This window comes from Ovis canadensis, chromosome 6, assembly GCF_042477335.2.
Source record: "Ovis canadensis isolate MfBH-ARS-UI-01 breed Bighorn chromosome 6, ARS-UI_OviCan_v2, whole genome shotgun sequence".
NCBI lineage: Eukaryota > Metazoa > Chordata > Mammalia > Artiodactyla > Bovidae > Ovis > Ovis canadensis.
The window spans coordinates 104,744,235-104,768,523 of record NC_091250.1 but is presented as its reverse complement, the minus strand read 5'-3'; the positions used below and the strand labels follow the sequence as shown (position 1 = coordinate 104,768,523).

Here is a 24,289-nt window from a genome sequence, read left to right as displayed (position 1 = left end):
TGATATTCAGCCTCCATCTTTGGTTATCTAGGAGAGGATTTCTGAAAATTGCCTTGTTACCATAAACTCTGCTGTGTTTGGAAGGCCTTGTTATGAATAACAAAACTCACAGCTCCTTTAGGAACAGTTTCAGGAGCATAAAAGACCAAATAGTATAAGTAAAGATCCTTCCGTTGTTCTTTTCACCTAGGAAATTACAAGTGTTTTAGGAGCTGTGTGCCAGGAATCAAGACCAAATACATCTTATATATATTACAGTATCACAGAGTTTTAGTTGATGAAATTAGTGACTTTTTAATTACCACAATGGAGGTTTGAAATGGGTTCTCATTGGTTAAATTAGTTGCATGAAGGCATTTGGATTAGTTGAGATAGTTTAGAGACATTTGAGTGAATGTTGTTCATTTGCTGAACAACTGACTCTTTGAGATCTCTTTTGTGTCTGACTCTTTGCAATCCCATGGACTGTAGCACTCCAGGCTCCTCTGTCCTCTACTGTCTCCCAGAGTTTTCTCAAACTCTTATCCCTTGAGTCTGTGATGGTATGTAACCATCTGTACCTACAACCTTAGTGACAGTCCTAAGGCTTAATCTGTGTTGAGTAGTTCTGATTTCCTTTCAAGAATAGCAGAACCCTGCCTGTAATGAGTCTTCATGTCAGATGTGATGAGGTCACCTGAAAGAGACTGGGATCTCATAGAGCTCAGAGCACAGAGCTGCACTTTTTGTGTCTACTTGCTAATCACTTGCTAATTTTTTTCTTGTTTCATAAATGTATATGTGGTAGAAGTTAGTCTGAGACTTCCTTTCATTTTAATTTGCTAGGGAAATTGGAAAGTAAGATGTAGGAATAACTAACATTCACCCCGATCAAGCTCATGAAAGAGTTAACAAATACTGGCCAAAAAGAACTTAACAATTTGGTATATAGCCAGATTGACTTATTTGTTTCTTTTAAAACCCACTGTCCCCAAACTAGGTGTTATGGTGAGAAAACAAAAAAAGCCTTTGAAAAGACATTGTCATCAAGATGTTCTGTGAATTGGTGTTTCTAAGAAATATTTTAAGAACTTTTCCAATAGTGTTAAAAGAAAACTAGAGTGGCTGCCCTGCTGGGATTGGTCCCTGGGACCAGATTTCAGCACTGGTCTGCTCTTATGAACTAGGACAAGCTCAGAAACAACTCTTTGTTGTTGTTTAATTTGTTGACGTACTTATTTGGCTGCACTGGGTCTTAGTTGTGGCGCTCAGAACCTCTAGTTGTGGCCTGTGGGATCTAGTTCCCTGACAAGAGTTGAACCCAGGCCCACTGCACTGGGAGTACAGAATCTTAGCCACCGGACTGCTAGGGATGTCCCAGAAATACAACCCTTCCAGGCCTCAGAAGGTGCCTCTAAGCAGACCCCAACCCCTGCACAGCTAAAGCTCTTTATTTGGGAAAACACACAGTTGGCTAAATCCATTGTGTGTGATTACTGGGTCTTTCTGTTATCTGTTCTCTCTGAAACTCTCATTCTGATCTAGGTTTCCCTTCTCTTAACTAAGCCTCCCACTGTACTCCAGTATTTTGGCCACCTCATGTGAAGAGTTGACTCATTGGAAATGACTCTGATGCTGGGAGGGATTGGGGGCAGGAGGAGAAGGGGACGACAGATGATGAGATGGCTGGATGGCATCACTGACTTGGTGGACGTGAGTCTGAGTGAACTCTGGGAGTTGGTGATGGACAGGGAGGCCTGGCGTGCTGCGATTCATGGGGTCACAAAGAGTCAGACACGACTGAGCGACTGAACTGAACTGAACTGGACCCCTCCTCTCCCAAACCTCTCCAGTCTGCTTATCTGTCTTATTTCCATGATAAACAAAACTCCTCAGAGTGTTCACATCCCTTTCAGCTCTTTTTTCATTTCCCTAGTGATGAGGATGGTGAATGGTGAGGGACCTCTTAACTTGTACTCATAGATTACTATTTCCCTTACTTTTTTGCCAAGAAAAATAACTTTTTCTTGATACACATGCCAGCTGGGTATAGCACTCCCTACCCTCCAATTTCCTGACGTCTCCTGACTGTCTCGTCACCCCTCTATTTAATGGCTTCCTCTTGTCCTCACTCCTGTCATCGCACTGGGTCACTTTGGTAGCTAAACAGAGGTTCCATCAGACAACCTCGCCACTCAGTTGTTCTACATGTCTGATATGTTTGTAATTTCCCTTCCACCCTGCAGGAGTAAGATTTTTTGTTTCATAACCCATTGACAATTCATTCCCATTGCAGGCTATAGATGACTGAGTCAGGGTTGTTCAAGTAGCCCAAGCTGGACTGATTAAATCTCTCTTGGAAATTTGAACTCAGATAAGGCAATCAGGCCTTCCCTGGTGGCTCAGTCAGTAAAGAAACCACCTTGCAATGCTGGATACCTGGGTTTGATTCCTGGGTCAGGAAGATCCCCTGGAGAAGGAAATGGCAACCCACTCTTGTATTCTTGCCTGGAGCATCCCATGGACAGAGGAGCCTGATGGACTACAGTCTATGTCACAAAGACTAGGACACAATTGAGTGACCAAAGCTTTCACTTTCAAGGAGACCAAGGGCTTACCAGGTGGCGCTAGTGGTAAAGAATCCATGTGCAATGCAGAAGAGGCAACAGATGTGGGTTCGATCCCTGGGTTGGGAAGATCCCCTAGAGGAACGCATGGCAATCAACTCCAGTATTCTTGCCTGGAGAATCCAATAGACAGAGGAGCCTGACTCTAATCCACAAAGTCAGAAATAGTTGGACACAATTGAAGTGACTTAGCATGGCAAGGAGACCAAGTCAGCTGGGGAACAGATTCATGCACAGTGAATGCTAGACCAGCCATCCGCAGCCCAAGCCCACATGATGATAAAGCTAGGATGTTGCAAAACAGGCAAGGGTAGCAGAAGAAAGCCTATAGGATAAGGGCCGGGGTGGGGGGTGGGGGTGGCAAAATTATACCATCTTACAAAAGGAAGCTGAGATTGAGCCATCTCATCGTTTCTACCCCCTTAAGAGATGGAGCAATTAGACACAATTCCAAATTTTGAAGTTCTCATCACATATTATTTTCCTATTGCTGCTATAGTGAATTACCACAAACTTAATGACTTAGTGTGTGCTTAAGTCACTCAGTCCTGTTCGACTCTTTGTGACCTCATGGCATGTAGTCCTCCAGGCTCCACTGTCCATGGAATTCTCCAGGCAAGAATACTGGAATAGTTAGCCATTCCCTTCTCCGGGGGATCTTCCCGAACCATGGATCAAACCCGCATCTCCTGTGTCTCTAGCAGTGCAGGTGAATTCTTTACCTGCTGAGCCATTGGGGAAGTCCTTAAAACAACCCGCAGTTGCTGTCGTACAACTCTGGAGGTCAGATGTCTGCAAGGGGGCCCCAGGGCTGCATTCCTTCTGGAAGCTCTTGGAGAGACTAGTTCTTGCCTTTTTCAGCTTCTGGAGGCTGCTCAAGTTCCTTGGCTTATGATCTCTGCCCCATCCCCCTAGCTCTCTTTCTATTGTCATATCTCTTTCTTTCACTGTGACCCTCCTGCCTGCCTCTTTTAAGGACTCCTGTGCAGGCAATGGCAACCCACTCCAGTACTCTTGCCTGGAAAATCCCATGTACGAAGGAGCCTGGTGGGCTGCAGTCCATGAGGTCGCTAAGAGTCAGGCACGACTGAGCGACTTCATTTTCACTTTCCACTTTCATGTATTGGAGAAGGAAATGGCAAGCCACTCCAGTGTTCTTGCCTGGAGAACTCCGAGGCTACAGTTCATGGGATTGCAAGAGTCGGATATGATTTAGTACTATCTTTCTTTTCTGATAATTCAGGGTAATCTTCCCATCCCAAGATCCTTAATTTAGGCATATCTTTGACCTTGTTTCTCAGGTCCAAGCCCTAGTGCTTGTAGGTCAAGAGCAGTGGGGATGAATGCACTCCTCCAACGTCCATGTTGCTGTTACTCTGTCTAGATCCAAGGAGTCACTCCATCTCCCATAAACTCCTGCTTTTTTCTTCCTATCTGTAGTCTGCTAAGAGGAGGTAGGGAGAGCAGAGTCACTATCTGATGCTCTTTAGAACCTCTCCAATTTGTGTCTTGAATGTCAATGTCAGTGCCTTGGGCAGGGTGTGTTTTCTCCTTTCCATGTTCTTGGAGGCAGGAGTTTATTAAAATACCTTACCAGGATAATCCTGACCATGGTCTCTGACTCATCCATCTCAGGGAGCCTACCCTGTCCATCACTATGTGTGGTAAGCTTCCAGTAGTCAGTTTTTTCGTATGTCCAAAATGCACGTGTGACATTTCTGGACCCGGTGTCTGGTTTGCTATTCTTGTTGCTGCACCTGAGTAACTGGTGTCTTTTCTGTATATCAGTGATGTGCTGAACTCCCCAGAAAGTAAGATGTTCATTCTCCCAACTCAGCCCCAGCTTAATCTGACAGCTCGTCACTTACTCTAAAATTCTTTAATGGAATCAGGGCGCAGAGATCAAAAAAGGTGAGGCAGTCACACGGCTGGTCATTCCTCACGGCCTTGTAGGTATGGCAACTCACACGCTAGCCCTGCTGTTGTTTTTGTTCTATGTGCAAAGTTGCTCACATTGTCAATGAGATCCTATTAAAATTCTCAAGATTGGGATTTTTCTGAGATTAGGGATAGACTTTTTTCCTTTGAAAATTATTTTAATTGGAAAAATATCATCACTAGTATCTTTTTTTTATTAAACTTTTTTATTTTGTATTGGAGTACAGCCAATTAAAAATGTGATAGATTCAGGTGGACAACACAGGCATTCAGTCATACATATACATGGGGAATAGACTATTTTTTTTAAGAAGAAAACCCTGCCAAATGATAACGTTTCTTTAGTAGCCACCTCTCAGTCTTTCCTTACTGACCATACAAAGTAAAGCAAAGATATTTTTCTCCATGATATTTAAGCTAGAATTTGGCCTTCATAAGTGTAGGGAGAAAAATGATTCATCAACAGAAGTGTGTATATAGGTTTTACTCTTTGATTTTATGAAAAAGCTTCATGGACATGAATTCTATGAGTTTGTTGAAATTAGCCAGGAAAGCCTGCTGTGGTGGGTAATGTATACTCAAATGAATGCACTGGCCACCAGAGTCACATTATCAGTCAAGACACTCCATTCTCTTTGTCCTGAAGAAACATTTCTGCAAGAGCTCTTGAGGTGCTCCCCAAGTGTCTAAAGGTAAGATGTACAACCTCAGCCTCCCATGGGCAGCATTTCTCAGGAGATGGCAACAGTACCCATAGCCATTTTTTTTTCCCAAGAAAGATTTTATTTCCATTTCATCCTCACAAGTAAGGGCCCAGTTCTCCCCTTCACCCATGTCTGAAGCTTCAGATGTTTTAGATAAAGTTTTACCAGTTCTCAAGCTCTATCTGAGATATAGACAGTAGGGTTAGGATTAAATAATTTAGGACTTCATATGTGCCCAGGGCTTCCCTGATAGCTGTCGGTAAAGAATCCGCCCACAATGCAGGAGACTTGGGTGTGATTCCTGGGTCGGGAAGATCCACTGCAGAAGGGAAAGGCTACCCACTCCAGTATTCTTGGATTTCCCTTGTGGCTCTGGTGGTAAAAAATCTGCCTGCAGTTCAGGAGGCCTGGGTTTGATTCCTGGGTTGGGAAGATCCCCTGGAGAAGTGAAAGGCTATCCACTCCAGTGTTCTGGCCTGGAGAATTCCATGGACTGTATAGTCTATGGGGTCACAAAGGGTCGGATGTAACTGAGCGAATTTCACTTTCACTTTCATTTTCATATGCCCAGGTAGAGAGGCATGGATTGTGGGGGACCCAACTACTCACCAGTTTCTTTCTCCTCCAGTATTCCATACTATTCTGATGATCTTGCTGGTGGACACCTAAATCTCCATGGTTACCCCAGACGGAAAATAGATGCTGAAGTTATAATTTGAGCATACCACCTTACAGTAGTCCTGGGACATATCCAGTTTACACAAACTAAAAAAATAAGGGAGTAATGATGAACCCATGCTTGAAATCATTCCATCAATTTATATTTAATAGCCCACTCTAGTTCTAAAGTTTCTAATTTTTTTTTTTTTAAATTTTTTTGCCCACACTACTCAGCTCGTGGGATCTTAGTTCCCTGACCAGGGATTGAATCAAGGACCACAACAGTGGACATAGAGAGTCCTAACCACTGGACCATCAGGGAATTCCCTAAAAAATTGGATTTATGAGTGGGATAGAAAGCTCTGTAATTCCACAGACCCTCAACTAGCAAAAGCAACAAACTGTTCCTATTCTTTTCTTCTCTGGAATTGTATTACACTGACCCCAAGCCTTCCGGGACTTCCCCTATGGCACCAGAGGTGAAGAACCCACCTGCCAATTCAAGAGACATTGGAGATGTGGGTTCAATCCCTGGGTCTAGAAGAGGAGGGCATGGCAACCCACTTCAGTTTTCTTGCCTGGAGAATCCCACGGACAGAGAAATCTGGCAGGCTACCGTCCATAGGGTGGCAAACAGTAAGACACGACTGAAGTGACTTAGCACGCGTGCACCCAAGCCTTCCACACAGATGTGAGGTTGTCCTATGTAGGTCCAGTATTGGTGCAGTGACACTGAGTTACATACAGAATGCTCAACATACAGAATGCCCACCAGAATGCTCAGTTCAGTTACATATAGAATGCTCATCTGCAGGCTTCTTCGTCAGTACCAGTAGGGAATGGCTCCACCCCTCTTGCAGTGCCCAAGGCTGCCGAGGGTCATCAGAGGAGAGAGAAAACATGGTGGTTCCCTAGCGAAAGTATAACCTCAAGTGAAAATGGTGAGAAGAATTGGAAATCCAGATCCTTTAAAACAACAGCTTGCCTGTAACTCCCAGGTATAACATCTCTAGTTCTCTACAGTGGATGGGACAAGGCCAGTGTTTGAGCAAGTATTCCAAGTGGTTGTGTTTGCTTTTGGCTGAGATAACAAGTACACACATATTTAACACGGATGCAATACATTAGAAGAGCTCCACGGGGAAGTTTCTGATGTGTTTCTCTAAAGCTGTCTACTGCTTTAAAGTATCTTGTTCTTCCAAAGACTTACCAAACACAATGAAATTGTCTTGATGCACCATTGTGTCCAAGGAATTTGCATTCCCCAGCACTTTCTCCAGGTCAGGTGCTGAAAGGTAGTTGGGGTCCCCAAGACTTAGTGTTTTTTTCTCTAAAATGTATTAGTTTTTCCCTCTAAGCTAGACGTTTCCTTTATCTTAATTTTCCTTTTTTTCCCCCATTAGACGGCTATTGATTTGTCTACAAGATTTTTCTTCCCTTTTATTCCCACCTGTATTCAGATATTATGTACCCACTAGCTTCTGTCTGGGGACAGGGGTTTTCAAATGGGTGTAAAGCGGTATCTGTTCAGTTGGTCTAAGGGGTCAGACTGCAAGTCTGCCACAGTCAACCAAGACTTTGCTGGCTCTGAAGGGAAAGATTCTTTCCTGCTTTTTTGGAAAAGAAATTGTGGACCTGTGGCAATATTAAATCAAACCTTTCTCACTTCATGCAGTATATTGAAGGGAAAGGGGCTGGTTCCCCTTCTCTTCTGTTGTAGACAGTTATCACCCAGAGCAACATTAGAATGAAACTTCGCTCTCAAATACTGACCTAAGAACATTCTGACTTAAGGGAGGAAGGCAAAATTGTACAGAAGCTTGTGGGAAGGGTCATTTGACATTTCAGTTCAGTTCAGTCGCTCAGTTGTGTCCAACTCTTTGTGAGCCCATGAACTGCAGTATGCCAGGCTTCCCTGTCCATCACCAACTCCCAGAGTTTACCCAAACCCATGTCCATTGAGTTGATGATGATATCCAACCATCTCATCCTCTGTCGTCCCGTTCTCCTGCCCTCAATCTTTCCAAGCATCAGGGTCTTTTCAAATGAGTCAGCTCTTTGCATCAGGTGGCCAAAGTATTGGAGTTTCAGCTTCAGCATCAGTCCTTCCAATGAACACCCACGACTGATCTGCTTTAGGATGGACTGGCTGGATCTCCTTGAAGTCTAAGGGGCTCTCAAGAGTCTTCTCCGACACCACAGTTCAAAAGCATCAATTCTTCGGCTCTCAACTTTCTTTATAGTCCAACTGTCACATCCATAGATGACTATTGGGAAAACCATAGCCTTAACTAGATGGACCTTTGTTGACAAAGTAATGTCTCTGCTTTTTAATATGCTGTCCAGGTTGGTCATAACTTTCCTTCCAAGGAGTAAGCGTCTTTTAATTTCATGGCTGCAATCACCATCTGAACTGATTTTGGAGCCCAGAATGTAAAGTCAGCCACCGTTTCCCCATCTATATGCCATGAAGTGATGGGACCAGATGCCATGATCTTCGTTTTCTGAATGTGGAGCTTTAAGCCAACTTTTTTACTCTCCTCTTTCACTTTCATCAAGAGGTTCTTTAGTTCTTCTTCACTTTCCGCCATAAGGGTGGTGTCATCTGCATATCTGAGGTTATTGATATTTCTCCCGGGAATTTTGATTTCAGCTTGTGCTTCCTCCAGCCCAGCGTTTCTCATGATGTACTCTGCATAGAAGTTAAATAAGCAGGGTGACCATATACAGCCTTGACGTACTCCTTTTCCTGTTTGGAACCAGTCTGTTCATCCATGTCCAGTTCTAACTGTTGCTTCCTGACCTGCATACAGATTTCTCAAGAGGCAGGTCAGGTGGTCTTGGTATTCCCATCTCTTTCAGAATTTTCCACAGTTTATTGTGATCCACACAGTCAAAGGCTTTGGCATAGTCAGTAAAGCAGAAATAGATGTTTTTCTGAAACTCTCTAGCTTTTTTGATGATCCAGCAGATGTTGGCAATTTGATCTCTGCTTCCTCTGCCTTTTATAAGACCAGCTTGAACATCTGGAATTTCATGGGTCACATATTGCTGAAGCCTGGCTTGGAGAATTTTGAGCATTACTTTACTAGCATGTGAGATAAGTGCAATTGTGCAGTAGTCTGAACATTCTTTGTCATTGCCTTTCTTTGGGATTGGAATGAAAACTGACCTTTTCTAGCCCTGTGGCCACTGCTGAGTTTTCCAAATTTGCTGGCATATCGAGTGCAGCACTTTCACAGCATCATCTTTTAGGATTTGAAATAGCTCAACTGGAATTCCATCACTTCCACTAGCTTTGTTCATAGCGATGCTTCCTAAGGCCCACTTGACTTCACATTGCAGGATATCTGACTCTAGGTGAGTGTGAGTGACCACACCATCATGGTTGTCTGGGTCATAAAGATCTTTTTTGCACAGTTCTGTGTATTCTTGCCACCTCTTCTTAAAATCTTCTGCTTCTGTTAGGTCCATACCATTTCTGTCCTTTATTAAGCCAACCTTTGTATGGAATATTCCTTTGGTATCTCTAATTTTCTTGAAGAGATCTCTAGTCTTTCCCATTCTATTGTTTTCCTCTATTTTTTTGCATTGATCACTGAGGAAGGCTTGCTTATCTCTTCTTGCTATTCTTTGAAACTCTGCATTCAAATGGGTATATCTTTTCCTTTTCTCCTTTGCTTTTCTCTTCCCTTCTTTTCACAGCTATTTGTAAGGCCTCCTCAGACAGCCATTTTGCTTTTTTGCTTTTCTTTTTCTTGGGGATGGTCTTGATTCCTGTCTCCGGTACAATATCATGAACCTCTGTCCATAGTTCATCAGGCATTCTGTCTGTCAGATCGAGTCCTTTTAATCTATTTCTCACTTCTACTGTAAAGTCATAAGGGATTTGATTTAGGTCATACCTGAATGGTCTAGTGGTTTTCTCCACTTTCTTCAATTTAAGTCTTAATTTGGCAATAAGGAGTTCAAGATCTGAGCCACAGTCAGCTCCTGATCTTGTTTTTGCTGACTGTATAGAGCTTCTCCATCTTTGGCTGCAAAAAAAATAATCAATCTGATTTTGGTGTTTACCATCTGGTGATGTCCATGTGTAGAGTCTTCTCTTGTGTCGTTGGAAGAGGGTGTTTGCTATGACCAGTACATTCTCTTGGCAGAACTCTATTAGCCTTTGTCCTGCTTCATTCTGTACTCCAAGGCCACATTATCCTGTTACTCCAAATGTTTATTGACTTCCTACTTTGGCATTTCAGTCCCCTATAATGAAAAGGACATCTTTTTGGGGTGTTAGTTCTAAAACCTCTGTAGGTCTTCATAGAACCATTCAACTTCAGCTTCTTCAGCACCACTGGTCGGTGCATAGACTTGGATTACCATGATATTGAATGCTTTGCCTTGAAATGAGCAGAGATCATTCTGTCATTTTTGAGATTGCATCCAAGTACTGCATTTCAGACTCTTTTGTTGACTATGGTGACATTTAGATGGTTTAAAAAATTAGTCAAGGATGTTCTCCCAAGAAAGAGGAATAGTTTGTGCAAATTCATAGTCATGCTTTGGGCAATTTGGATTTTATCAAGAGGAGTGGAGAACAAGGGGCTGAGATCATATGTGGGAGGGAGTAAAGAAGAGCAGTTGCAGGGATCCAATAGAAGTTCCTCTGGGTCTCTAACACTATTTTTTTCTCTTACTCTTTTTTTTAATGCTTATATAAAGACCAAGCATGTTTTTCAGGCAAAAAGACAGCTATTTCATAATGATTTTACAAGTATTATACATTGACTTTCCTTGTAGCATTTTGTATATTCAGAGCGGACATGCAGATACCTTGTGGTAAGTAATTGAAAAACAAGAGATAATTTTCACTATCCGCCAACTCATTTGATTTCCAATGAGAATTAAGATTGTTATGGTAATAGCAGAAGGTACCAGGGTTTTCCATAACAACAGGTCATTTTCCGTGAAAATAGCCATTTCTTAAATTTAGGAAAAGATCCTGATGCTGGGGAAAATTGAAGGCAGGAGGAGAAGGGGATGGCAGAGGATGAGATGGTTGGATGACATCACTGATCAAAGGACATGAGTGTGAGCAATCTCTGGGAGATGGTAAAAGACAGGGAAGCCTGGTATGCTGCAGTCCATGGGGTCGCAAAGAGTCAGACATGATTGAGCAACTGAGTAACAATGAATTTAGGAAAGTCACCACCACCACAGCAGATACACCATTTTGAAGTCCCAACATGGAATATTAATCTATTTTAGTCAATTTGTCACGTGCTGTATTCCACATCTTAATTTTGTTGGATTCCAAAATCCAGAGACTCTGACATTCAGCTCAGTTCAGTTCAGTCGCTCAGTTTTGTGTCCGACTCTTTGCGACCCCATGAATCACAGCACGCCAGGCCTCCCTGTCCATCACCAACTCCCGGAGTTCACTCAGACTCAAGTCCATCAAGTCAGTGATGCCATCCAGCCATCTCATCCTCTGTCGTCCCCTTCTCCTCCTGCCCCCAACCCCTCTGACATTAATAGTTCATTAATATGCTTTATGTTAGTGCTAACTCACCTCAATACCATAAGACTCTTTGTGACCCCATGGGTTGTAGCCCACCCGGCTCAAGAATACTGGAGTGGGTTCCTCCTCCAGGGACTCTTTTCAATCCAGGGATCGAACCCACGTCTCCTGTGTCTCCTGCATCTCCTGCATCTCCTGCATTGCCAGGTGAGTTCTTTACCACTAGTGTCACCTGGGAAGCCAGTAAATTATGTTAGTAATTTTCTATAAAAAACCATTTTTTTCTAGGATAATCCCCAGTTAGTTTGATTATAAGGCCTCTTTTGATCACAGTAGATGGCACCCTAATTCAATCTAACTTCAAAAAAAGGAGAATATATTTATTCACATTTTTAACTACAAAGTTTATAGGTCATGTTGGGTTTAAGCATGGATGGGCCTAGAAGTTTAAATTGTATCCTCAGGACCATTTCCTGTTATATTTCAACTTTGCTTTCCCTTGGGTTGGCCTGCCCCTTGAAGCACAAGTGGCAAATATGGCCAGTAGCTGCTCTAGGCTCACAATATATCTTCAGTCATTGCTTCCTCCATTTCTAGAAAATAATTCTAGGCAAGACTTTGATTGACTTGTGTGGGTGTAGTATATTATTTGGCCAAATATGGGTTATGTTTACCACTCCCAGAACCAGGGTTGGGGTAACTCCAGCCTGAACCATGTGAATGGATTGTTGGGAAGGAATGGATTTTCAAAGGATATGACTTCTCCATCCAACACCTTTAGCTACTCAGCAGCATGCATATGTATAATATAATTTGTTATAATATAATTAGGTTTATTTAATGTATAATTATGTAGAATTAATAGTAATTTTAATAGAATTTAAAAATTACATTTAAATTGTATATAAATATGTCATTTATGGGGTTTCCCTGGTGGCTCAGTGGCAAAGAGTCTGCCTGCCAATGCAGGAGATGTGGGTTCAATCCCTGGTCCAGAAAGATCCCCTGGAGAAGGAAATGACAACCCACTCCAGTATTCTTCCCTGGGAATTCCCATGGACAGAGGAGACTGGTGGGCTGCAATCCCTGGGGTCACAAAGAGTCAGACACAATTTAGCAACTAAACAACAACAACAACAGGTAATTTATATAAATATATAACCTAAAACATAACTATTCCTTCTTAACAGAAGACAACCCAAATTCCAAATTTTCTTATAGTTCCTGCATTTGCTTTTAGAAACAAGTGGTTGAAGGGCTGTAAAGACAGGCTGACAGTTGCCTTTTGCCCTGTCTTCATATTTGCCAAATCCCCAAGCTTAAGAGTAGCCTCAGAACTGCTCTCTTCTTTCATATAACCCCTTGCCTGCGTATGCTTTCCTCATCATTTCTAGTCCACTGATGTTACCCGTCTTTTTCATCATTGCTATAGATTCTTTTTAAGTCTCTCTCTCTCTCTCTTTTTTTTTTTTTGTAACTTCTAGCAATTTGAGGAGCCAGATAGGCATCCCAACCTGTTACCTGGATTCCTCCTTTCTCTTCAAACACTGTGCCAGTACAGTGAACCTCTGCAGCCCTCCTCAGACTTTGTTCAATCCTTATTTTGCTTAACTTCTTAATTTAAACCTCTGGGCAGCATTTGGTGTGTTTAACCATACTTTTTTCTTCTTTAAACACCCCTTTTTCTTTAATTTCCATGACAAAGCATGCTTGGCGTCTTCCTCTCCTATTTCTAAGACTTACTTTGTGGTGGCTCAGACGGTAAAGCTTCTGTCTGCAATGCAGGAGACCCAGTTTCGATCCCTGGGTTGGGAAGATCCCCTGGAGAAGGAAATGGCAGCCCACTCCAGTATTCTTGCCTGGAAAATCCCATGGACGGCGGAGCCTGGTGGGCTACTGACCATGGGGTCACAGTTGGACACGACTGAGCAACATCACTTCACTTCACTTCATTCCTCCTAAGTCTTGACCAGTAGAGTTTTTCCTAGGTCCTCTCACTCTGCAACCTCCTCTTGGAGGATCTTATTGGTTCCTTTGGCCTCAGTACTATCAATGCACTGATGTATTCAAAATCTGCACCTCCAGTTCTTCAGCCCTCTAGAGCTTCAGACTAACAGGGTTACTTGACTAGTGGCTGTTTCCATGTGGCTATCTACAGGCAATCAATGCAATATACTTTATGTTCAACTCATTATCACTGTCTGATAAAGCCCCTTCCTTTTTTCTATATTCTCTACGAAGAGTAGAGAAATAAGGCTTATTTGTTGTAATCAATGCCTAGCAACACTGCTTCCCTCTTCAATCATTCTGCAGCTGAGGTGTCATTTCCTCTGGGAACTTTCCCTTATCTCACAAGTGATCCTCTTTTTAGTGCTTACCTAATTCTACATGGCACTTATTTACACTGTATTGTAAGTGACTTGGAGGAGTATCCTCATTAGCATGTACCCAATATGAGGGCAGATAGACTGTCAGGTACAAGTTTTACCCCTTAGACCTAGCACGTGACAGGTCCTTGATAAATTCTGAATGAAAAACGATAACAATATCTACCACATATTTCATGATACTTGTGTTATACCCTGTCCCGAGTGTTTTTTATACTTTCTCTTATTTACTCCTTGCCCCCTCCAGTATTCTGGCTTGGAAAATCCCATGGACAGAGGACCCTGGCAGGCTACAGTCCATGGGGTTGCAAAGAGTCAGACACGTATGAGTGACTAATACTGTCCATTGTCTACTCCTTGCAAGACCCTGGTTTATAGGCTGTTATAACCCCTGATTGACCAATGAGGACATTAAGGTTTAAAGAGGTTAAACCTCAGGCTCAAGGGTACATAGTAATAAGTAATCTTATAAGTCTGGAATTGAATCAAAGTCTCTACTGAATCCTAAAATGAGAATGGAAAGAAGGAGGCGGGTGGCTGGGGAGGACGATTAACCAAATTTGTATGGGAATAGTGGATGGGGGTACATGAATCTAAGACATTTACTTTATGATTCCTTTACAGTAACTTAAACGAAAGCATTTGCTATAGGCTGAATGTTTGTGCCTCCTCCACCAAATTTACAAGTTGAAATATAACCCTCAAGATGATGTTATTTGGAGGTGGGGTTTTTGGAAGTGATTCAGCATGAGTGTGAAGCTCCTGTAAATGAGACTAGTACCCTTAAAAAAAAAAAAAAAAAAGACCCTAGAAAGCTTCTTGCCCACTTCTGCCATATGAGAACAGAGCAAGAAGATGGCCGTCTATGAACTAGGGTGTGGGCCTCACCAGACACTGAATCTTAGGGCACTCTGATCTTAGACTTCCAAGGCTTCAGAACTATGATGAATAAATATTTACTGTTTAAGCCATCCAGTCTCTGTGTTCTTTTATAACATCCCAAATAGACTAAGACAGTATCAGAGTTGGTAAAAGTCAGTATTAGAAAAGTCACTACAAGGTGTCCTCAGATACCCAGGAGTCTACTTAAAATCGCTGTCTGAAATGAATGAAGGCATCTGAATATTGAAGCATCTATAATTATTGCCTGGTTTTTTAATCTTTAGGTTATGCTCAGATATAAAAAATGTGTGCAGACACTGCTATGTTTAAAATGGATGACTGGTGAGGAACTATCATACAGCACATAGAACTCTGCTCAATGTTATGTGGCAGCCTGGATGGGAGGGGGGTCTTGTGGGAGAATGGATACATGTATATGCATGACTGAGTCCCTTTCCTGTTCACCTGAAGCTGTCACAGCATTGTTAATTGCCTATACCCTAACACAAAAGTTTAAAAGAATAAAAAAACATGTACAGAGATTTATCAATAAGAATATTCATTTCAGTGTTATGAAATTAGAAACAACCTTAAGTTTCCAAAAAGGCAATTTACTTCATTTTTTCTTATGCCCATGATGTAATACTGTGTAGACATTAACAAAGATGATGGGAAATGTAATGACAAGGATATTCATGACAAAATATATTGTCATGAATAGCTTCTTACAAACATAAGTCAACAACCAGATGGCATCACAGGTGAATTCTACCAAACATTAGAGAAGAGTTAACACATATTCTTCTCAAGCTATTCCAAAAAGTAGTGGAGGAGAGAACTATGCCAAACTTATTCTATGAGGCCAATATCGATACCAAAACCGAACAAAGATATCCAAACAGAAAAATAACAGGACAATATCTCTGATGAACGTAGATGCAAAAATCCTCAACAAAATATTAGCAAGCCAGATCCAATAATACATTAAAAGAATTAAATGGCATGATCAAATGGGTCTTACTCCAGGGATGTAAGGGTGGCTCGCTATGCACAATCAATTAATGTAATGCACATTAACAAATTGAAGAATGAAAACCATATAATCTCAATAAATGCAGAAAAAGTTTTTTGATGAAATTCGACATCCATTTATGATAAAAATTTTCCAGAAAGTGGGTGTAGAGGGAACACACTTCAATATAATAAAGGTTGTATATGATAAGCTCACAGCTAAAATCATACTCAACAGTGAAAAACTGAAAGCATTCCCTATACAGGAACAAGACAAGGATGCCCGTTCTTGCCACTTTTATTCAACATAGTATTGAAAGTCCCAGCTGCAGTAATTGGAGAAGAAAAAATAAAAGGCGCCTAAATTGAAAAGGAAGAAGTGAAACTGTTAGTTTGTAGGGGACCTGATACTATATGTAGAAAATCCTAAAAACATTACCAGAATGTTACTAGAGCTCATTAATGAATTCAGTCAAGTTGTAAGATACAAAAGTAATGCACAAAAATCGGTTCCATTTCTATGCACTAACAACAGACTACCAGAAAGAGAAATTAAAGAAACAATCCCATTTACAATCACATAAGCAAGAGTAAAATACCTTGCAATAAACCTACATAAGGAGATAAAAGGCCTGTAGTTGGAAAATTGTAAGAGTGATGAAAGAAATTGAAGATGGCACAAACAGATGGAAAGATACACTGTATTCTAGGATTGGAAGAATTAATATTGTTAAAATGGCCATACTATCCAAGGCAATCTCCAGATTCAGTGCAACCCTTATCAAATACAAATGACATTTTTCACAGAACTAGAACAAATAATTTAAAAATATGTATGGAAACATAAAAGACCCTGGATAGAAAGAACAATCTTGAGAAAGAACAGAGCTTGGAGGAATCATGCTCCTTGACTTCAACTTCCAGTACAAAGCTACAGTAATCAAAACAGTATCACACTGGCACAAAAACAGAAACATAGTCAATGGGATAGAGGACATGCAGATGGCCAACAGGCACATGAAAAAATGTTTAACATGGCGAATCATCAAAGAAATAAATGCACATCAAAACCACAAGGAGATACCACCTCACACCTGTTAGATGGCTATCATCAGAAGGACCACAGATAACAAATGTTGGTGAGGTTGTAGAAATAAGGCAACCCTTGTACAGTGTTAGTAGGAATGTAAATTGGTGCAACCACAGTGGAAAACAATAATAGAGGTTCCTCAAAAAGCTAAAAATAGAACTACCATGTAATCCAGCAGTTCCACTCCTTTTGTGTATATCCTAAGAAAATGAAAATACTAATCTGAAATGATACATGCACCACCCCAATGTTTATATTAATAGCAGCATTGTTTACCATAGCCAAGATACCAAAGCAACCTAAGTGTCCATCAACAAATGGGTTGATAAAGATATACAGCAGAATCCTACTCAGCCATAAAAACCAGAAATTTAGCCATTTGTGAAAATGTGAATGGACTTGGAAGGTATTGCACTTAGTGAAATAAGCCAAAGAAAAATACTGTTATCACTTTTGTGGAATTTAAAAACTAAAAGTAGTGACTATAACAAAACAGACTCACACATATAGAGGACAAACTAGTAGTGATTACCAGTAGGGAGAGGTGAGAAGGGAGGGGCAATATCGGTCCAGGGAATCAGGAAGTACAAACTATTATATATGAAACAAGCTTCAAGGATAGATTGTCCAGCACAGGGAATACAACCAATATGGGGTATAATTTTTAAAAATTGTGAATCACTATGTTGTATACCTGAAACTTGTATTATATATCAACTATACCTCAATTAAAAATAAATTTTAAAAAGCAAAAGTTGTTACACCAAGGAAAAGCCACAAAATATTAAGTGATATTTTCAAACTTTTAAGGGGCTTCTTGTTTTTTTGTGATTTTTCTGAATAATTTCTAAAGTTAAAAGTAGTGAAACATTTGCCATCATAAAAGGGTAGTTATATATGTTTTTTCAGAAACATTTGGATAAAGCAAAGATTTTTATTATTATATAAATTTATATAATTGTTTCCATTAAACAAGATCTTAAGTCTTTTTTGAAAAATTATAATTTTAATGAGTTAATATAAGTGATTAATTAAAGTTTGAGCTAAAAATACCAGAGTGGAGCCTAATGATTAACTTCTAGTGAAAATGAAATCTAATGCTGAGACTTTAATTCTTTAGACTTTTCTTGATCTGTATGGTTGGTGGGTATTATAGCACAGGTGAGATAATACTGTTAGAGTAATGGACAGGTGGGTTGCTGACAGTTCTGAGAAGCTGCAGGAATTCTCTTTGCTAACCCTCCAGGTAGTTTATCTTAACCAGATAGCCCAACACTGCCTACTAGTGGTTTGTAGAAAGAATCAGTTCTAATAAAGAGCAGATGTTTTAATAGGCTTTTATTCCACAGAGGACTTTCAAATTATAAGCAAATTTGTATGCCTTAGAACTTCATAATTCAGAAGAAACAGCCTCTTTATTTTACAGATGAGAAACTGAAAAGTTAAATGAGCAATCATAGATTCCAAAACTAGGTAGTGATATAGAGGCTAGAACCTGGGACTTCAGTGTCTATAGCCAACATTATTTCTGCCAAGCTGAGCTCCTAAAAGTTAAAAAAAAAAAAGTCTGAGGTATTTGTAAAACTCAGTCCTGAGTTGCAGGCTCAGTTAATCATAGGAAACCCATGCTTGTGAATGTTAAGTCGTTTCAGTCATGTCTGACTCTGTGACTCTATGGACTGTAACCCGCCAGGCTCTTCTGTCCATGGAACTTCCCAGGCAAGAATGCTGGAGTAGGTTGCCATGCCCTCCTCCAGGGGAACTTCCCAAGGGTTTGAACCTTTGTCTCTTACGTCTCCTGCATTGACAGGTGGGTTCTTTACTACTGATGCAACCTGGGCCCAGGAAGCCCATAGTTCCTTATTTAAACTCTCTCCTGACTTTGCCTGGTGATTTGTAATACCTTGGGTGTAGATTAGCCTTTGAATACTGGGGACTCTGTTTATGTATTCCAGTTAGATAAGATGTGCAGGTGATCAGTTTAAAATGGTACCCAGATATCTTGTTATTGCTAATTAGATAAAGCCGGCACACAAAAGATTAACTTTTGTGTTAATGTAAATGAAGTCCTTGTCCCTCATAGCAATGGTAACTGGAGGATCTATTAATAACATCATTTATTGCAGACACATTTTCATTGTTTTAAAAGGGCATGCTATTTCTTGAGTTAAGGCTTGTGTGCAATTATTGTGCTAACGGTTTCATTATCTCCTGATTCCCCCAAAGATGGAATGGTGGGCTTTGTGTTGTACACCTTTCTTGTGGAATAGGCAGCAGGGGAAACAGGCTAACGAACGAGATGGAGACAGATAAGCCAACCATTTGACAGGATGGGTCTCTTTGCACGTCTCTTCATTTAGTCTAAGCCACTTCTGACAGCCTTCAGAGATGGGAACACCTTGATTAATTTTCAAGTCTGTGACTAGAGGAAGAACTCATCTGGATTTTGAACTGACTTGAATCAGTTCACAGCAGTAAGAGTCAGATGGAGGATTAATGCCTCTAGGTGGTGCCTGTGACCTACATTTGGATCTGGCGGCTTTGTCAGAGGCAGAGGAAAAACGCTGAGGGGGAGGCGGAAGGGACTTTTGTGGGTGCGTGCATGCGTGTGTATGTGTGTGTGTGTGTTTTCTCCTTTCCAAGATCTGTGGGGAGGCAGTGTGAAAGACCCAAAGGAGCCTGGGGACCCTATATGGTCAGAGTTCTCATTTTCCCAATTCCTTTTGTTTTCTTCCTTTTTAGAACCAAAGTTCACAAAATTGATACAAATAAGACTCTGCTCAAACTACCGCACAATTGCATTCATCTCACCTGCTAGTAAAGTAATGCTCAAAATTCTCCAAGCCAGGCTTTAGCAATATGTGAACCGTGAACTTCCAGATGTTCAAGCTGCTTTTAGAAAAGGCAGAGGAACCAGAGATCAAATTGCCAACATCCGCTAGATCATCGAAAAAGCAAGAGAGTTCCAAAGAAACATCTATTTCTGCTTTACTGACTATGCCAAAGCCTTTGACTGTGTGGATCACAATAAACTGTGGGAAATTCTGAAAGAGATGGGAATACCAGACCACCTGACCTGCCTCTTGAGAAACCTGTATGCAGGTCAGGAAGCAACAGTTAAAACTGGACATGGAACAACAGACTGGTTCCAAATAGGAAAAGGAGTACGTCAATGCTGTATATTGTCACCCTGCTTATTTAACTTCTATGCAGAGTACATCATGAGAAATGCTGGGCTGGAAGAAGCGCAAGCTGGAATCAAGATTGCCAGGAGAGATATCAATAACCTCAGATATGCAGATGACACCATCCTTATGGCAGAAAGTGAAGAGGAGCTAAAAAGCCTCTTGATGAAAGTGAAAGAGGAGAATAAAAAGTTGCCTTAAAGCTCAACATTCAGAGAACTAAGATCATGGTATCTGGTCCCATCACTTCATGGGAAATAAATGGGGAAACAGTGAAAACAGTGTCAGACTTTATTTTTGGGGGGCTCCAAAATCATTGCAGATGGTGATTGCAGTCATGAAATTAACAGATGCTTACTTCTTGGAAGGAAAGTTATGACCAACCTAGATAGCATATTCAAAAGTAGAGACCTTTGCCAACAAAGGTCCGTCTAGTCAAGGCTGTGGTTTTTCCAGTGGTCATGTATGGATGTGAGAGTTGGACTGTGAAGAAAGCAGAGTGCCGAAGAATTGATGCTTTTGAACTGTGGTGTTGGAGAAGACTCTTTAGAGTTCCTTGGACTGCAAGGAGATCCAACCAGTCCATCCTAAATGAGATCAGTCCTGGGTGTTCATTGGAGGGACTGATGTTGAAGCTGAACTCCAATACTTTGGCCACCTCATGTGAAGAGTTGACTCATTGGAAAAGACCATGATGCTGGGAGGGATTGGGGGCAGGAGAAGGGGATGACAGAGGATGAGATGGCTAGATGGCATCACCAACTCAACTGGACATGAGTTTGGGTGAACTCCGGGAGTTGCTGACGGACAGGGAGGCCTGGCGTGCTGCCACTCATGGGGTCGCAAAGAGTCAGACACGACTGAGCGACTGAACTGAACTGAACTGAAGACTATGAAATTTAAGAAGAAAATTTGGAATTTTAAACTCTCATGACTCAAAGTTTCTGTTTTTAGGAGTGATGAAATGATACTTGTATGTGTACATTAGCGTATAATAGTTGTGTAACAAGCATATACAGAAGGCATTCTGTTTGAATTCTAATCTTTCTCAGTGATGTTCATGTGCAGACTGTCTTTTCCTCTTCCTTTGCATTTCAGTCTGAATGAATAGAATATCCATTGTTTTCAGCTCATCGGTGTTAATTTTATCATTCCAGTGTATTTCTCCAGATGGCTTCCATGTATTAGCTTAGAAAGCAGAACTGGAAGGACCTTTAGAAATCAGCAAGGAACCAAGTTTTCAGATCTTTGGTTTATTAGATCAACAATCCTTTCAAGCAGAGAGGGTTTAGTCACATTTTGGTCACATAATCTGTAATTAATAGATTCTGGGGCTTCCCTGGTGGCTCAGCTGTAAAGAATTTGCCTGCAATGCAGGAGATGCAGGTTCGATCCCTGGCTCGGGAAGATTCCCTGGAGAAGGAAATGGCAACCCACTTCAGTCTTCTTGTCTGGAGAATCCCATGGACTGAGGAGCCTGGTGGGCTACCATCCATGCAGTTGCAAAGAGCAACTGAGCATGCACACACACACAGGTTAAAGCCTGGGTCATCCAGTTTCCGGATTGAACTGTCTTTTTGCCATACACACTCTTTCAGAAAAAAATTTTTTTTCAGTAGATTTCCAATGATATCAAAGGCCCCAAATTTGGGGTCAGTTTTGGGTTGGTGATGTTTTACTTAATAAAGACATTCAAGCCACCCCTAAGATCAGGTCATTATTGCTGCGCAGAAGGAGGAATATTTTAACACCAAATGGATAAGAAGAGTTGTTCTCAGAAACAATGGCAATCTTTTACTTTAGTAATTTAATTTCACGTGAGAAATTAAATTTCTTACATGATTTCTACGTTGTTCATTTCACCTAGAGCAAATGAACTCTTCTTTGTTGGTGTTCCAAGAGCTGTATTAGAGAGTCACTGATCTATGACAATCTCTCCCTTTTTTCAAATGGAGAAACTGAGGCCCCAATAAATTAAGTGATATCTTTGAGGTTGTATGTCCAATGAGTAGCAGAGAACTGAGTTTTCCTTTTCAGTTTCAGTAGTTAGGAATATGGATGGTTTTCTCCCACTCTTTTCAGCTGTTGCTAAATGAAGGCCTTTAAAGGAAAGAAGAATTAGTATACGGCAGGCAGATAGTATATCTCATAATGAAAATTTCAATCCTCAACCTAGATAGCATATTTAAAAGCAGAGACATTACTTTGCTAACAAAGGTCCGTCCAGTCAGGCTATGGTTTTTCCAGTGGTCATGTATGGATGCGAGAGTTGGACTGTGAAGAAAGCTGAGTGCTGAAGAATTGATGCTTTTGAACTGTGGTATTGGAGAAGACTCTTGAGAGTCCCTTGGACTGCAAGGAGATCCAACCAGTCCACTCTGAAGGAGATCAGCTCTGGGATTTCTTTGGAAGGAATGATGCTAAAGCTGAAACTCCAGTATTTTGACCACCTCATGTGAAGAGTTGACTCATTGGAAAAGACTCTGATGCTGAGAGGGATTGGGGGCAGGAGGAGAAGGGGGCGACTGAGGATGAGATGGCTGGATGGCATCACGGACTCGATGGAAGTGAGTCTGAGTGAACTCCGGGAGTTGGTGATGGACAGGGAGGCCTGGTGTGCTGCGATTCATGGGGTCGCAAAGAGTCGGACACAACTGAGCGACTGAACTGAACTGAACTGTGTCATGACAGTTTGATTTTCTGTCAAATCCATTTTGTTTCTTTTTTTTTTCCTTTTTTACTGTTTTGTTTTTCTTTTTCCCCAGCTTTATAATTAAAAAATAAATTGCATATTCTTAAGGTGAACAACCTGATGATTTGATATGCTAATACAATGTGAAATTCTTACCACAATCAAGATCATTAACATATCCATCTATTCCCATAGATAACACTAGTGCATGTGTGTGAAAGGCCTATTTTGTTTCTGAACCCTAGTTAGGTTATTCTGCGGAAAGAAATAATGTTTACTGGATACATGCTTTATGGCAGGCACTTTGTGAGGTGTTCTGCATACTTGTGTCGTTTTTGGTTATCTCACAGGAAGGAGTGAAATCTTTATGAATAACATTAAAAGCCTAGGTTTTCCACACCACTGATTTTCATGATGTTTGATATTTTCTTTAGAAGTGCAAAACAATATCTTCTTGCCAATGGAATTAACCATATTATTGTCTATCTATGTGTACAAATTCTCTCTAGTTCTTTTACTATAACTGTCGTCAAAGGAGGGGCTTTCTAGAAGCACCAAACAGTAGAATTGGGGAAGGGAAATAAATTGTGATGAGATGAATTTGTGTTCAGATTAATGAAGGAGGAAGGGTAGAAGGTTCATCAATGTCATTTCATCTTTTGGAACCATTTCCAATTTAAGAAAAATGAATGAAAATCCCCAGGGCAACCAGTCTGACATGTCCACCAGAGGGCGTTCGACACTGTCAGATTGCAGTGGTTCTCTCTCCAGTAAAATTATAGCACGACAGGTTTTCTGTAATTATGTATTCTCTTTCTGTCCATCCTTAAGTTTTCAGAATAAGTTCACTAGGCAGACACTTTATTCTTTAATGTTTCTTGACTTCTGATGCTCTAATAAGATTTCATGTAAAATAAATAGTCCTTTTATGAGGTTAGAGTATATACTATATATGAAGTGTTGACCTTTACCTTGAGATTGCTTCCTAGGACAAACTTTCTAGAACATTCCATCAAGACGATTCTGCAGGATGAACATGCCACTTGAATGCCCTCAGGCTCCTGTTTCCAGTTTTCTCATTCCATGCCAGCCCATCCTGTACGAATTTAAGTCAAAACTTAAATTCCTTTCTCTTTGATGAATTTTTTCCTGGCCCCTTGGTTATCAGAGAACTTCCTTCTAAAGAATTTTGGTGTCAGATTCAAAGTCTCCACTTAGTCCTGTCTTGTCTAATATCATTAACTTCTCAAGTGTTTCTTTCCTCCACCAAGTCGAGGACTCCTGGAGAATAAACAATTGAAAACTTTCTTCCCAGGCCACAATGGTATAAGGATGAAACTGTGGTCTCCATAACTTACCCATTTTGTGAGAATTCCAGCTCCCTCAGATTCTTCCAAACTAGTTCTGCTTAGAGTCTGCTTAGACTTTCTTCTGTGTGTTTCTCAGTCAGTTGGGGTGGCTGTCAGGGGTCCACACTCTTTCTTCCCTCTGGCAGTGACACTTGCTGCTGCCATCAGACGCACCTAGAGTCTCTGCTGCATGGGTGGTTCATGCCAGCTCTGCAACACTACCCGGGCTGCCCACCAAAGCAGGCCTTCTCTCTGACTTCTTCAGCAGAT

The 24,289-nt window shown here is 41.1% G+C and overlaps 1 protein-coding gene across 1 annotated transcript in view; it reads left to right on the top strand.

Annotated features, from left to right (window-relative positions):
- The window catches only part of COX18 (cytochrome c oxidase assembly factor COX18), a 39,917-nt gene extending 17,134 nt beyond the window's left edge, over positions 1-22,783 (top strand). The window contains exon 6 of the mRNA XM_069594337.1: positions 19,536-22,783. Within this exon, the coding sequence (XP_069450438.1) occupies positions 19,536-19,556 (21 nt within the window). The 3' untranslated portion in view covers positions 19,557-22,783. The remainder of the gene's footprint in view (positions 1-19,535) is intronic.
- The last annotated feature ends 1,506 nt before the right edge of the window (positions 22,784-24,289 follow it).